Source organism: Gadus chalcogrammus, chromosome 1 (assembly GCF_026213295.1).
Source record: "Gadus chalcogrammus isolate NIFS_2021 chromosome 1, NIFS_Gcha_1.0, whole genome shotgun sequence".
In the NCBI taxonomy this organism is placed as follows: Eukaryota; Metazoa; Chordata; class Actinopteri; order Gadiformes; family Gadidae; genus Gadus; species Gadus chalcogrammus.
In genome coordinates this window covers 20,991,257-21,006,256 of record NC_079412.1, presented here as the reverse complement: position 1 = coordinate 21,006,256, position 15,000 = coordinate 20,991,257, and the positions used below count along the sequence as shown (strand labels likewise).

Here is a 15,000-nt window from a genome sequence, read left to right as displayed (position 1 = left end):
TGGCGCATAATGTGACGTTTCAAGACCTAAAACCCAGTTTCTACCCGTTGACACGACAATGCGTAACCAGCGTTTTCAGAAATCTCCACTTTAGAAATGATCGTTTTCTGTGACAAAAACTGTGTTTTCGTGTCACAGATAACGGGGCCTCAGAGTTCACAGTTAACGGGGCCTCAGAGTTCATGTGACCTACACCTTTGTTTATATTTACATGGTTGCTTACAATTTCATGAACTCTCTGCTGTGACACACATCTTTCCTGCCTGGGATTCCTGCAGTATCTTCTCAGGTCTGTGGCAGGATGAACCCAATCTGTAGCTCCGACACGGCGGTCTCCCTGAGCCAGGAGGGAGACGTCCCTGACTTATCAGACCAACCCCCCCTGTCAGGGCTTCCCTCACACTTCCTTCACTCCAGCATTTCATCTTGCACATTTCTTCCTTCATGCGAACGGGCACTGGCGTCTGCCGTCCTACGGGTGGTCGTTTGCACGGCTGGCGATGGCTCCATTCATCTATATTAATAGTAGTATGTATATGAGCTGCACAGTTGGTGTGATTGATTCATCAGAACCTGGAGATCTGGGTATTGTAAACACAGCCCGCATGCTCCGTTTGACAACTTCAGCTGTTTGTGGGCGTTATAAATAGATCTGAAAGATTGCTGAGTGTGCCGGATGGCGAGTTAAGTCACCTCGGATATTAAAAAGAACACATGGGGCCTTCAAGTCCTATCTGAAATTAAAAGAACACATGGTGCGTTCAAGTCCCATCAGATATTAAAATACTAACTGCTACAACACAACTCTGTCCTGGTCTTAATGAAGTGGGTTTGGTTATAATAATGGAAAGAAAAGATTTTATTTATGTATACCGTTGAAAAATGTTTGACTCACTTGGAAATGTCCTTATTTTTTAAAGATAGATAACATTAAATAAACCAGACATTGTTAATGCGGTAAATGACTATTCTAGCTGGAAACTGCTGATTTTTTCATCGAATATCTACTCAGGTGTACACAGGTCCATTTCCAGCAGACATCCCTCCACTGTTCTAATTGTACATTGTTTAGCTAATTGTTTTAAAAGGCTAATAGATGATTAGAACACACTTATGCAATTATGCTAGCACAGCTGAAAACGGTTCAATAAAAGGGTGAGTTTTCATGGAAAACATGAAATGGTCTGGGTGACCCCAAACATTTCAACGGTAGAGTATATATACATGCTCCATAACGCCATGGAACTGAAGTCCCTTTATGTCACTCTTGAGCGAAACAAAAATAGTACTATAACACTGTTACAAGTTATAGAGTAAATAATAATAAATGCAACATTGAGTTGCCACGGGTAATATTTATAATTATATTTATATTTAGCCTTTCTCTTTTAAATAATATTCACGATGGTCTTCAATTGACTTCTAACTATGATAACGTCCTTGTGTTTGAATAGCGTTCCCACTGTCAGCCCTTCTGCCTGGCCTTGTGTTTGATATAAATACGGTTGTTGCCTGACTAATCTGCTTGTTGACGGTAACACTGCCCTGTGTTCTCATGGTGCTTCAAGGTTCTGTCAATGAAAGCTCTCCCTCCATCTATCTTCATCCTCCTACTCTCTGTCCTCCCTCCTCCTCCTCCTCCTCCTCTCCCCTCCCTGTCCTCCACACGCGTGCCTCTGAGCAAGTATAAAACCTGGAGGAGCGAGGGGGAGGTCTGTGGCAGCACGATAAGCCATATGAAACAAATAAAGGCCAGAGCCAGAGAGAGAGAGAGAGAGAGAGAGAGAGAGAGAGAGAGAGAGAGAGAGAGAGAGAGAGAGAGAGAGAGGAAGAGAGAGAGATGACAGAGAGAGAGACAGACAGACAGAGAGATAGAGAGAAGAGAGAGAGAGAAAGAGAGAACAGAGAGAGAGACAGAGACAGAGAGAGAGGGAGAGAGAGAGACAGAGAGAGACAGAGAGAGAGAGAGACAGAAAGAGAGAGAGACAGAGATAGAAAGAGAGAGAGAGAGAGAGAGAGAGAGAGAGAGAGAGAGAGAGAGAGAGAGAGAGAGAGAGAGAGAGAGAGGAAGAGAGAGAGATGACAGAGAGAGAGACAGACAGACAGACAGACAGAGAGATAGAGAGAAGAGAGAGAGAGAAAGAGAGAACAGAGAGAGAGACAGAGACAGAGAGAGAGGGAGAGAGAGAGACAGAGAGAGAGAGAGACAGAAAGAGAGAGAGACAGAGATAGAAAGAGAGAGAGAGAGAGAGAGAGAGAGAGAGAGAGAGAGAGAGAGAGAGAGAGAGAGAGAGAGAGAGAGAGAGAGAGAGAGAGAGTGAGGGAGAGAGATAGTCAGATACAGTTAAAGAGAGTGAGTCAGGTACAGTGAAAGAGAGTGAGAGACACTGATACAGGGAAAGAGAGATAGAGAGTCAGATACAGAGAAATAGCGAGACATCCATCATCTATTCCCTCAGAAGACAATAGCTCCATCCCTCATTGCATTTTGAACCACATTGGGAGCATAAAAGGTATTAACATAAACGTTATAAACTTTTGACAACCATTATTGATGAGGTTAAGTTAATTATAATGGCTCATGGTTAAATTGGTTGGATTATAAAAAAAAAGATTTGATTGAATTTACTTAATATGTTTAAGACCAGAGTAGACCACCAGGGAGAGAACAGGTAGACCAGCAGGTAGAAGAGAGACCAGGTAGACCCCTTGAGTAGACCCCCAGGTAGAGGAGAGACCAGGTAGACCCCTTGAGTAGACCCCCAGGTAGAGGAGAGACCAGGTAGACCCCTTGAGTAGACCCCCAGGTAGAGGAGAGACCAGGTAGACCCCTTGAGTAGACCCCAAGGTAGAGGAGGGAACATGCAGGTGAACTCACGAGAGGGTCTTCTCCAGGCGGCCTCCGACCGATCCGATGACCTCACCCAGGGTGCAGAAGGTCTGGCCCAGGAAGTCCTACAGGGAGAAGACCAGGACTCGGTCACAACGTCTGTTCCAAAGAGCTCCCTGCTCTCCCAACAGGTGAGGATCAGCCGGTCCAAGCACCTTCATAAACCGCTGCGCAGCGCCGGCAGGGGCCCAGGATGAAGAGCGGGGTGACTTGCGACCGGAGGGTTGCTAGTTTGATTCCCGGCTCCTCCTAGCTAAGTGTTGAGGTGTCCCTGAGCAAGGCACCTCACCCTAACTGCTCCTGACGTGCCGGCTGTCGCCTTGCCTGGCTGACACCGCCGTCGGTGTGTGAATGTGTGCATGAATGTGTGAGTGTTAGGCAATGATTGTGAAGTGCTATGATTGGCCGCTGGTCAGAAAAGCCCTGTATAAATGAGGCCTATTTACATTTAGCCTCTGGTGTCAACCCAGATGAATGATGGATAGACCAACCTACCAGTTGGTACAGACCATTAATGACATCACAACTGGGAGTCTCTCCTAGCCATGTACCCATCATGCATTAGGGTAGACTCCCCCAGTTGGGATGTCATTAATGGGTAGATCTTGACATGGGCTTGTATTGACCAATCAGATTCAGAACTGCTGGTGGAATAGGTTCCCTTGATAAAGTTGTTTGCCAAAATGTTTTTTTGGGTACTTATTTTACAGCAAATGACCCACGTAGTGAGCGGGTCGAGGCTCCCCGCATTGGGCCTCATTAACTACTTCCTACTCCTGCTCTAACTGACGAACCCAGTGGCGGTTAGCTAGTGCTCAACCCGCGCGCCACGCTAGCTCACATTGCGACTGCACCGGGAAGACACCACCAACAGCAACGACAGCTCATTATCGAACCAGAGTGATGGCTGGGAGATGTAGTCCTTGTTTTAATAGCCTCTCATATGTCACAATAGCCCCAAGACTACAACTGGTGAGAAGAATAACTGCCAAACGAAACCGGTTGTTGTTGTGAGTCGGCCGAGGGCTGCAACTGTTGTTCAGGATCTGAGGGAGGAAGAGAGAGAGAAGTATATATATATACCCCTGTGTCTCTCGCTCCCTCTTGAGAAGAGAGAGGGAGAGACGCAGATATATATGTACACCTGTGTCTCTCGTTCTCTCTTGAGATGAGATCAATTGTTCTTTTCTGAGCCGGTTTGATGTGTGTTGGAGCGGAGACGCCAGTATGCCCACACAGACAGCTTGATAAACAGACAAACGGGTACGCAGACAAACAGACACACACAGACAGACACGCAGACAGAAAGACCTGCAGACACACAGTCAGACAGACAGACACACGGGTACACAGAAAAGCACTAACACACACACACACACACACACACACACACACACAGACAAATAGTTGGACACGCATAGACAAAAAACACACGGACACACAGACAAACAGACACACACAAATTGTCAGACAGACAGCTTGATGAACAGACACACGGGTACACAGACAAACAAACAGTCAGACAGACACAGAGGGAGAGAGAGAGAGAGAGACAGAAAGACAGAAAGACCTGCAGAGAGAGATTGAGAGAGAGAGACAGAAACATAAAAATGAAGGTAGACAAAGGGGTAAGTCAGACAGACAGACAGACAGACAGCCCGCCCGACAGTGAGACAGACGGAAGGAAGCTGGACATGCCTTGGTTCAACAACACACTGTCGATACAACAAGGGCACTGAGCTGTCATAGTGAGGACCTTAGTGTGTGCGTGTGTGTGTGTGTGTGTGTGTGTGTGTGTGTGTGTGTGTGTGTGTGTGTGTGTGTGTGTGTGTGTGTGTGTGTGTGTGTGTGTGTGTGTGTGTGTGTGTGTGTGTGTGTGTGTGTGTGTGTGTGTCCATGCATGACTGTGTTCACAGGTGTGGCTGAGCCCTGAGTCCTCTCTAAATCCCTCTAGTCTACTCGTCCACTTGTCTCCTAGATCCCTAGTTTACTCGTTCACTTGTCTCCTAGACACCTTGTCTACTCGTCCACGTGTCTCCTAGACCCCTTGTCTCCTAGCCCCCTTTTCTCCTAGACCTCTGGTCTCCAAGTCCCCTTGTCTACTTGACCCCTTGTCTCCTAGACCTTTTGTTTCCCAAAGCCCTGGTTCCCTAAAGCCCTTGTCTCCTATAGACTCCTTGTCTATTCGTCCACTTGTCTCCTAGCCCCTTTGTCTCCTTGACCCCTGGTCTCCTAGCCCCCTTGTCTCCTTGACCCCTGGTCTCCTAGCTCTGCGGGGGTCTTGAGAGCAGACTGTAGCTGCTCCACCATTGCCTCCTCTCCTTCCCCTCTGACAGAAACACAAAACGACACGACCGCACGGCCAAACCACGACAATGATGGGACAATGACTCCCTCAGCGCCAGGGCAATGATTCCTCATCCGTCCCCCAGGAGGGACGATGTGTTCCTCATAACTGATGGGGATCGGGGGGGGGGGGGCCTGGAGGTGTCCCGGCTAATAGAGGGGGAGGTATGGTATGTAGGGAGGGAGGTCAATTAGATTGAAGTGTAGTTCCACAAACAATACGACGCCAGACGAAGCATTGAATACATAACCGGCGTATCGGGCGCACTGGTGATGCGTTCATTGATGGCAGCAACACCGTGGGGACAGAATGATTACTACCAAATAAATATAAGGATTATACATGCATATGAATATGTAATATGTAAACATACAATTATAATCTCTCACTTACCTTCTGTTGTGCCGCGCGAGAGTTTGAGACAAAAGAGAAAGAATAGAATATTCAGAGACAGGTGGTGTATTGCTGGTTGTAACTTTCATCATTTACTGTAGAAAATGGACTGTTAAAACCTAAAGTGTTGCCTTTCTGTTCTAACAACCACTGGATAGTCTTGTTAGTTTGACTCCCAGCGGGAAAAGTTCTGGGTTTAAATACCAATGGCCACATTCTACCTGTAGGAATCCTAAGGCAAACTGCCCCCTAACCCCATGCCTGTACCTTAATGACCTTTCTCTGTACTGTCTAACCCCTACCTGCTCCTTAATGCCCTGTCTCTGTACTGTCTAACCCCTACCTGCTCCTTAATGACCTGTCTCTGTACTGTCGAACCCCTACCTGCTCCTTAATTACCTGTCTCTGTACAGTCTTTACCCTACCTGCCACTAAAATTAAATGTAATTGACTTTGCTTTAAGTTGCATTTGGTCGAAATCCTTTGTTAAATAGTGAAATATAAAAATGTAAAGCTTATATTATTTGTGTGTAACACAACTGACATTAAAGGAATTGTAGTACAGCCGTGCAATGTAAACTTACATGTTTAGAGATGTTGCAGCTTCTGGTGTCCACATTGTATCTAGAAGACAAGGTTAGTGTTGTTAGTCATGGACAGTTTTGTCAGTGTGTGGTTTGTAGTGTATGAGCGGGTTAATAACGCAAGATACTATTAGCATCATCATCATCACTGTTAGCATGGCTAGCCTCAGCACCTAGCATTAGCATGTGATTCTTTCCCTGTTACCTAAGAGTACCAACAACAGCAAAAAAAGACACTCAGAGGGGATATCACCCCTGGGATTTGAACCCGCAACCCTTGAATGTGAGTCACAACTTAACTGCTCCGCTAATGGGAATAGCGAGCGGCTCAAACTGGTTACAGGCAGTTTAAAGAGAAACAGAAGAGCAATGAGCGAACACTCGGTGGTTTAATCAATGAGGTCAACAAAGCTCTTTTGCTCTTTACACCTAATTGCTTTTTCATTAGTCCCCGGGTTGTGATTGGACGGCTCAACTTGAGATGATGGAGGGGGCTATACGCAAGCTGGTCATCTAGTCGATCAGCGGACCACAAATATATATGGCAGAGCGGGAGAAATATATCCCATAATAATCCTATCACCTTCTAAAAAGCTTTGTTATCTTTGGCTTTATTTTCTATTTTAATACAAAAATGCCTTTTTAACTTTCTATTTTACAAATTTCTTTGCATATGTTTTCTTTTACTTATGTATTATTTTATTTTATTGTATGACAATGTTTATACGTGCAGCACTTTGAGTCTGCCTTGTGTATGAAAAGTGCTATATCGATTAAGTTGCCTTGCCTTGCCTTGCCTTTATGTTTGATGTTGCTGTACTGAAGTCACCAACATCACAGAGTGGATCATAGGTAATGTTGGTGAATTCAACATATAAAAGTATGTATATATACATAAATATAGTATCAATTAAAGTATGGAGTTGTTACTTACACGTCAAACCTCAGGTTTTGCTTCTCTTCGAAGAAGAAGTCCAGGACAAACTTCCGGACAAAGTCTGGGTTCAGGGTGTTGTCAATCACTTCCGTTCTGCCAAACTACACAGTAACGCACAGTTATACACGCAGTCACACACAGTACACACACATTAACACACAAAGTTACACAAGGTAACACAAAGTAACACACACAGTAACACACAGTAGTCCACGGTACACACAGTAGTACAAACAATGTACACAGTAACGAACCGTAGTACACAGAGTGTCATCAGTACACACAGTAGTACATGGTACACACCGCAGTACACATTGTCCACAGTACACACTTACATACTCAGTATCACGGAAAATCCCTGAAGCCTACCGCCCATCACTTCACCCCACCTTCCTCCTCATATCTCCACCTCCCATACCTCCGTCACCACCTCCACCTCCCATACCTCCTTCACCTCCCCCCTCTCCCTCCTCCTCCTCCTCCTCCCCCAGCCCGGGCCCTACAGCAGCGTGAAATGGACTATTGATCCAGCTGCCGTTTGGAGGTGGAACCCGTGGATCCTCCAGGGCCCAGCGCTCGTGTTCCCCCAGCGCTGCTCACCCCTACGAGAAGGTCCCCCCCGCCTAGACCCCGGCCCCACTGGAGGGCCCTTCACCGGGTCTTCCAGCCCTCTTTCCCGCGTCGGCGCGCCATCGACCCGAGGGGGAAAGAAAAGGTGGTCTTAGTGTTTCTATTTTAAGGGTCTCGAAAAATGGCAGTTAATCAGTAGACGCACCAGGCTGGTTAAGCGCCGCTGCGGCATTCTGGGTAAACCTGTCGCGAGCCACAGAGTTTCGTTTCTAGCTAATGGAATGCCAGAAGGCAATGTTTGAAAGTCGTTTATCTCTATTTTTGTGATAAACGAAGACGTATCGCTACGTCAAACACAACTGGCGGCTAAATCCGGTGTTCACGTCAGTCCTCGTGCTCAAAAGCTCTACCGAACTTTTAACGATCTGCTCTGACAAAGTCCACACGGTTTGCATCAGCGTTTAAGCTCACAGCGTTTAGCGCCGGGCAAAGTCTCGCTTTGCGAGTAGCTGCTTAAACAGGACCGCGGTGGGTCCTTAGTATTCAGCAGAGAGACTTCACGGGAGTGGTGTGTATTCCAATCTGAGCGGATCCAGCCCTAGGTTATCGGAGGATGAGCTCCACCATCTCCCAGCCAGCAGAGATACATCTGGCCAGGGCTCAGGTGCGGTAATTGGTCTCTGCTGGGTACCGTGCGATGTCTCACGGTGGGAGGCTGAGGGAACACAGCCTGTCTTCTTCTATTTACACACTCATCCCGAGCCCTGATCTGATTAAGCAGCCTCCGAGAGGAGGAGGAGAAACAGGATCCATCCAGCTCCTCTTCCCCTGGCGGGGAGCGTTTTAGCATATTCATGGTCTTCACATCATCATCCACAATGAAACAAACAGAAGATACGTGGAGCTGCAATGTGCAGCAATATGTCGGCACAGCTGCAATGTCTACTGCACTCAGCTTTGTTGTGTTTTTACTTTGCGATGACAAGGGAGCAACGTTTCTTAGAATGATCTAATCAAATACTTGTCCACTGAGGGGACCTCTAGAAAGAGTGCCTGTTCCAGTAGATTGATGGAGGAGATGAGGCACAGAGTAGACAGGGGGGGGTTCACTGACCTCTCTCCACTCCTTGGATCCAACGCCTTGCAGGTACAGAACCACCACTGAACAAGAGGGAGGAGAGGAGAAGAGAGAGGGGAGGTGAGGGATGGGCGAGGAGAGGGGAGAGAGGAGATAACGAGAGAGGGAAGGAGAGGAAACGGGGGAGGAGGGGGGAGAGAGGAGATGATGAAAGGTGAGGAGATGGAGGAGAAGAGAAAAGGAAGGAGAGGAGGAGATGGGTGAGGAAGATGGGGGAGAGAGAGGGGAGAGGAGCAGAGGGGGGGATACAGGGAGAAGGAGAAGAGTAGACAACAATATGAAGATCAAAAATCGTGATTATTATCAATATAAATTTTTCAACCTTCTAAATAATAGAAGCATGATGTTTTATGAATGATCAGGGAACTTAAATATCGAATAAGTGTATCGGGATATTAGATCAATTATTACTGCATCGTTGAATGTATTTGTCATAAATTTCACATACATAGCATATAAGGCGTCCAGCAAACTGTTTGATGAGTAAAATAACTTCATACATAATCAGTGAGCATTTTACATCACACTTTACAGTAGTGATGCATCATGGTCACTCTCCTTCACCAAACCAGCAGAAACATGAGCCGCAGTCACAATCTGCAGCCTCAGCACTTTTCTTTTCATCATCAAGAAATGAGTTGAAATGAGAAAAAAAATCAATCGGACAAAAACAGAAATCGGTGATTTCATTGGTGAAGACATAATGAACCCGTCGGACGTGAATTATTTATTGACTGACTTATTCATTCATTGACGGATGCAATGAGGCTCACAGAGGCGCAGCTATTGTGTCCCCTCCATTCGGTCCAGTCTGCACGGAGGGTGATGGGAGTTTGAAACAAGTGCTATTATGTTGGAACCAAAAGAATCGCTCTGCATATTAAAGCCCTTTGTATCTCTTTCAGACTACAAAACACGTGTACGTTCGTAGCGGTAAGGTGCTGCATATTAAAGCCCTTATTCTCTTTCAGACTACAAAACTCGTGATAAGTTATTAGGAGTTTGTTGCTGCGTATCAAAGCCTGTTGTCTCTGTTTCAGACTACAAAACATGTGATGAGTAAGCAGGCGTCAGGTACTGCATATTAAAGCCCTTATTCTCTTTCAGACTACAAAACACGTGATAGGTTAGCAGGAGTTTGGTGCTGCGCATCAAAGCCAGTTGTCTCTGTTTTAGCTTTCAAAACATGTGATAAGTTAGCAGGAGTTTGTTACTGTGTATCAAAGCCTGTTGTCTTTGTTTCAGACTACACATCGCACAATAGGTAAACAGGAGTTTGGTGTTGTGTATCAAAGCCGTTTGTCTCTGTTTCAGCCTTCAAAACACGTAATAAGTTAGCTTCAGTTAGGTGCTGCATATTAAAGCCCTTATTCTCTTTCAGACTTCAAAACCTGTGATAAGTTAGCAGTGAAGTGTTGCGTACCATAGCCCTTAGTCTCCCTTCCAGGCTTCAAAACAGCGAATCCCAGGAATTATCACACTGGCATCAAACACAAACAAGGACCATTCCAGAGCTATATTTACATATACTCAGTTCTCAGAGGATAATGAAGATAAGATGAAATAAGATACTTAATTGGCCCCGCAAGGGAAATGTGGGTGCCACTGCAGCAAGCACAGGACATTAGTAGAAGAAAAGAGAGAAACCAAATGAACAAAACAAGACTCCAAAAAAAGAGACATACCAAACACAACTATTGACACAGTGAAAGCAGTCGAAAAGCAGATGCAGGAATAAGTGTACACATAATAAACCACACGATACATTCCTAAGAGTCCAGCCGGTTTCGGGGGGTCTGTGTGGGATTCAGACGCCCCCTCTAAGGAGGTCCTGATTGTACAGATCAACGGCCCATTAAAAGCCAGGGTTCACCTCATTAACAATGAGCTGTCATGGGGAGGCCGCGCACCTTGAAAGAACTCCATGGCAACGACCCAGGTGTTACATCTTCGACGGAGTCTGACCGATTCTCCTCCAACGCAGATAGATTACAATTATGGCCCTTCTGTTGGTGTGGGATTTTTTTGATTTCTAATTGATTTTAATCGGAGGCAACAGTGAAACCCGATGGAGCAGGTAGGGGTTAGATAGTACATAGACAGGTCATTAAGGAGCAGGTAGGGGTTAGACAGTACAGAGACAGGTCATTAAGGAGCAGCTAGGGGTTAGACAGTACAGAGACAGATCATTAAGGAGCAGTTAGGGGTTAGATAGTACAGAGACAGGTCATTAAGGAGCAGGTAGGGGTTAGACAGTACAGAGACAGGTCATTAAGGAGCAGGTAGGGGTTAGACATACAGAGACAGGTCATTAAGGAGCAGCTAGGGGTTAGACAGTACGGAGACAGGTCATTAAGGAGCAGGTAGGGGTTAGACAGTACAGAGACAGGTCATTAAGGAGCGGGTAGGGGTTAGACAGTACAGAGACAGGTCATTAAGGAGCAGTTAGGGGTTAGACAGTACAGAGACAGGTCATTAAGGAGCAGTTAGGGGTTAGATAGTACAGAGACAGGTCCTTAAGGAGCAGGTAGGGGTTAGACAGTACAGAGACAGGTCATTAAGGAGCAGCTAGGGGTTAGACAGTACAGAGACAGATAACGAAGGAGCAGGTAGGGGTTAGACAGTACAGAGACAGGTCATTAAGGAGCAGCTAGGGGTTAGACAGTACAGAGACAGATAACGAAGGAGCAGGTAGGGGTTAGGGGGCCATCTTGCTCTAGGATGCTTACAGGCAGACATTGAGGATTGTACTCAGAAGCTTTCAGCTCAGAGTCAAACACCTTATCACTGCCTAGCCGACCCTGGTCTGTTGTATGTCAGAGTTGAGACATTTAACCGACCGGACCGCTGTTGCCTCCGTCTTCTCTTTCTCTATTTCCCAGAGGCCCAGCTGTTGTTCTTGCACCTGACTGATGGAGCATTTCTCCACGGTGCTTTTCATTCTTCCCAAAGATTGTTTTAACCTTCGCGGTGGCAAGGGCATCAACACTCGTTCTAATTTTAGAGCAGAAGCTATCCACTAGATCACTGAAGGAGGCAGGAGTGGTTGTGGGCGAAGCCGATAAAAATCCATTCATTGAGCCGCGCCATGCGTCGCGTGATCGATCGTTTGGGATACAGGTTTTGTACTTGAACTGGGACAATGTACAAAAGAAACATTAACCTTGTTTAGAGCAAGGAGAGATGCATTGTACCAGGTGTTAGCAAACTGCTATTTTCCATCTGTCGTCCCTGGGCAGGTAAGAACAATCCGATCAGTTTGCGTCTATTGTGTACATAGATGTATCTTTCTGTAGTTTAGTTTTGTAGTTATATTCTCATTTTCCTTTTCCTATCTCTATAACTGTCCTGGTACTTTCTGCGGTAACACCCGACTTCTCCATCTGGTATTCGTAAAGTTCTTCTGCATCTTATCTGGATAAAAAAAAAAGCATGAAAGCAGAAAGCATGATCTGATAGTTTGGGTTCTCAGAGGTCTGAAGCTCTGTGCAGTACAGTCATGTATGTTGAAAGTGGAAGTGGTGTTGGGGAGGGGTAGTAATATCGGTGGTGTGTGGAGTGTGTGGAGGAGGAGGTGGTGGTGGTGGTGGTGGTGTGTGGAGGTGGAAGTGGATGTGGTGGTGGTGCAGCTCCTAATTCCACTCCCTGGCTCGCTGTCTCTCTCCATAAGGCCGGCTACTTGTTCATGCCCAGCCTGCTGCCCGGCTACCCAGGAAGCTAATCAGCCCTTCCAGCCCCGGTTGGCCGCCGCAAGCCTGCCTTCAACATTAATCTGCTCCTTGCTATCACAAGATCAGGAGGCGCAGGAAGATGGTCCCGCCTTAGCATCTCCGCGGCGCAATCCGAAGCTCACAACGTTTCCAACCGAACACTAACTTTTAAGGTTTCGCTTGAAAAGGATGTGGGTGTGTTCGACTTAAAATAGACTTTATTGTTGTGCTCTTATGTGCAGGGGAGGGAGAAACATACTGGATGGGACACGTAGGAGGAGGTACTGAAATATATTGCATGTGACAGGTAGGAGGTGGAAGTACTGAAGTATACAAGATGTGACAGGTAGGAGGAGGGACTGAAACATACAGGATATGAGAGGTATAGGTCCTCACTAGAGGCTATTCACTAGAGGCTGTTCACTAGAGGCTGTTCACTAGAGGCTGTTCACTAGAGGCTGTTCACTAGAGGCTCCTCACTAGAGGCTGTTCACTAGAGGCTCCTCACTAGAGACTCCTCACTAGAGGCTGTTCACTAGAGGCTGTTCACTAGAGGCTGTTCACTAGAGACTCCTCACTAGAGGCTCCTCACTAGAGGCTCCTCACTAGAGGATGTTCACTAGAGGCTGTTCACTAGAGGCTGTTCACTAGAGACTGTTCACTAGAGGCTCCTCACTAGAGGCTGTTCACTAGAGGCTGTTCACTAGAGACTCCTCAGTAGAGGCTGTTCACTAGAGGCTGTTCACTAGAGGCTCCTCACTAGAGGCTCCTCACTAGAGGATGTTCACTAGAGGATGTTCACTAGAGGCTCCTCACTAGAGGCTCCTCACTAGAGGCTCCTCAGTAGAGGCTGTTCACTAGAGGCTGTTCACTAGAGACTCCTCACTAGAGGCTCCTCACTAGAGGCTCCTCACTAGAGGCTCCTCACTAGAGGATGTTCACTAGAGGCTGTTCACTAGAGGCTGTTCACTAGAGACTGTTCACTAGAGGCTCCTCACTAGAGGCTGTTCACTAGAGGCTGTTCACTAGAGGCTGTTCACTAGAGACTCCTCAGTAGAGGCTGTTCACTAGAGGCTGTTCACTAGAGGCTCCTCACTAGAGGCTCCTCACTAGAGGATGTTCACTAGAGGATGTTCACTAGAGGATGTTCACTAGAGGCTCCTCACTAGAGGCTCCTCAGTAGAGGCTGTTCACTAGAGGCTGTTCACTAGAGGCTCCTCACAAAAGGCTCCTCAGTAGAGGCTGTTCACTAGAGGCTGTTCACTAGAGGCTCCTCACTAGAGGCTGTTCACTAGAGGATGTTCACTAGAGGCTCCTCACTAGAGGCTGTTCACTAGAGGCTGTTCACTAGAGGCTCCTCACTAGAGGCTCTGTTTCAGAGGCTCACGCCCCATCCGGGGTGGGTCTGTGTATTGTTTACCAAATGCCCATATTGACTGCTTGGTATGGACGGCTGCACCCTAGCTCATAATGACGCCGCGGCACTGCTAACTGGAGGTCAGGGAGCGAACGGAGAGCCGGGGATGTTTCCGTTCCCCGGGCACCCTATCTCCGCCACCTCTGACCTCATTAAGACGACCCTGAGGTCAGGGTGGTGACCTTTGATTAGAGACCCTGAGGCTTCATGAAGCTCAGTGTGTCTTCTTGTATTCCCTCACACCGGCAGACGTTCATCACACAGCGCTGGTGTGTGGAAGCTGATGCTCCATGGAAATAGAGTTAACATGTTATGCCTCCTACACAGAGATCTACGGATGTGGAGGAACGTGTCTGATGAAGTCTGCTCTGTTGACTCCGCCACCTCATCAACCAATCAAAATCCAATAAGACCCGTCTGATGTGGTCTATTAGCGGATCGTAAACATGCTCCATTAGCCGCTGTGCTCGATCTGCCGGAGAGCAAGGGAGCAGACATGGTGGCGCGGAACACACACACACACACACACACACACACGTACATGCACACACACACACACACACACACACACACACACACGTACATGCACACACACACATGCACGTACATGCACACACACACACACACACACACGTACACCTATACACACACACACGTACACACACAATCCAATGTTACTTGAGTTTGCTGGAATTACTTGAAATTACTTTTAGTTAACTTAGCTGGGAGCGTCGGGCTGCTAATGATTTCATTGGTTTTGGCACCGCGCCTACAGACACACACACGCCTCCACACACTTTATTACATAAGACACGAACACGCTCCACTCTGCTACTATCTGAGTATTATTAGCATCATTAGCACGTTAGAGGAAACTAAGAATCTGTCCAAGACAAATGTATTTTCTCAAGGTGACAAAACAACGTCCGAATGAACTTCTTTTTTTTTTTTAAAGCTGTCTTTTGTTTCAAAAGTTTAATTTGTTTGTCTACGGAGAACCAACGACGTCAACGG

General features: G+C 46.8%; 1 protein-coding gene across 3 annotated transcripts in view; it reads right to left on the bottom strand.

Annotated features, from left to right (window-relative positions):
- cpne9 (copine family member IX) overlaps positions 1-15,000 on the bottom strand; it is a 49,178-nt gene that overhangs the window by 26,482 nt on the left and 7,696 nt on the right. For 2 of the 3 annotated variants that reach the window (XM_056595482.1, XM_056595473.1), the window contains exons 3-7: positions 8,836-8,882; positions 7,149-7,252; positions 6,215-6,254; positions 5,631-5,633; positions 2,879-2,955 (exon numbers count right to left, since the gene is read on the bottom strand). In XM_056595482.1, the coding sequence (XP_056451457.1) occupies positions 2,879-2,955; positions 5,631-5,633; positions 6,215-6,254; positions 7,149-7,252; positions 8,836-8,882 (271 nt within the window). The remainder of the gene's footprint in view (positions 1-2,878; positions 2,956-5,630; positions 5,634-6,214; positions 6,255-7,148; positions 7,253-8,835; positions 8,883-15,000) is intronic. The other variant, XM_056595465.1, reaches the window with a different exon arrangement.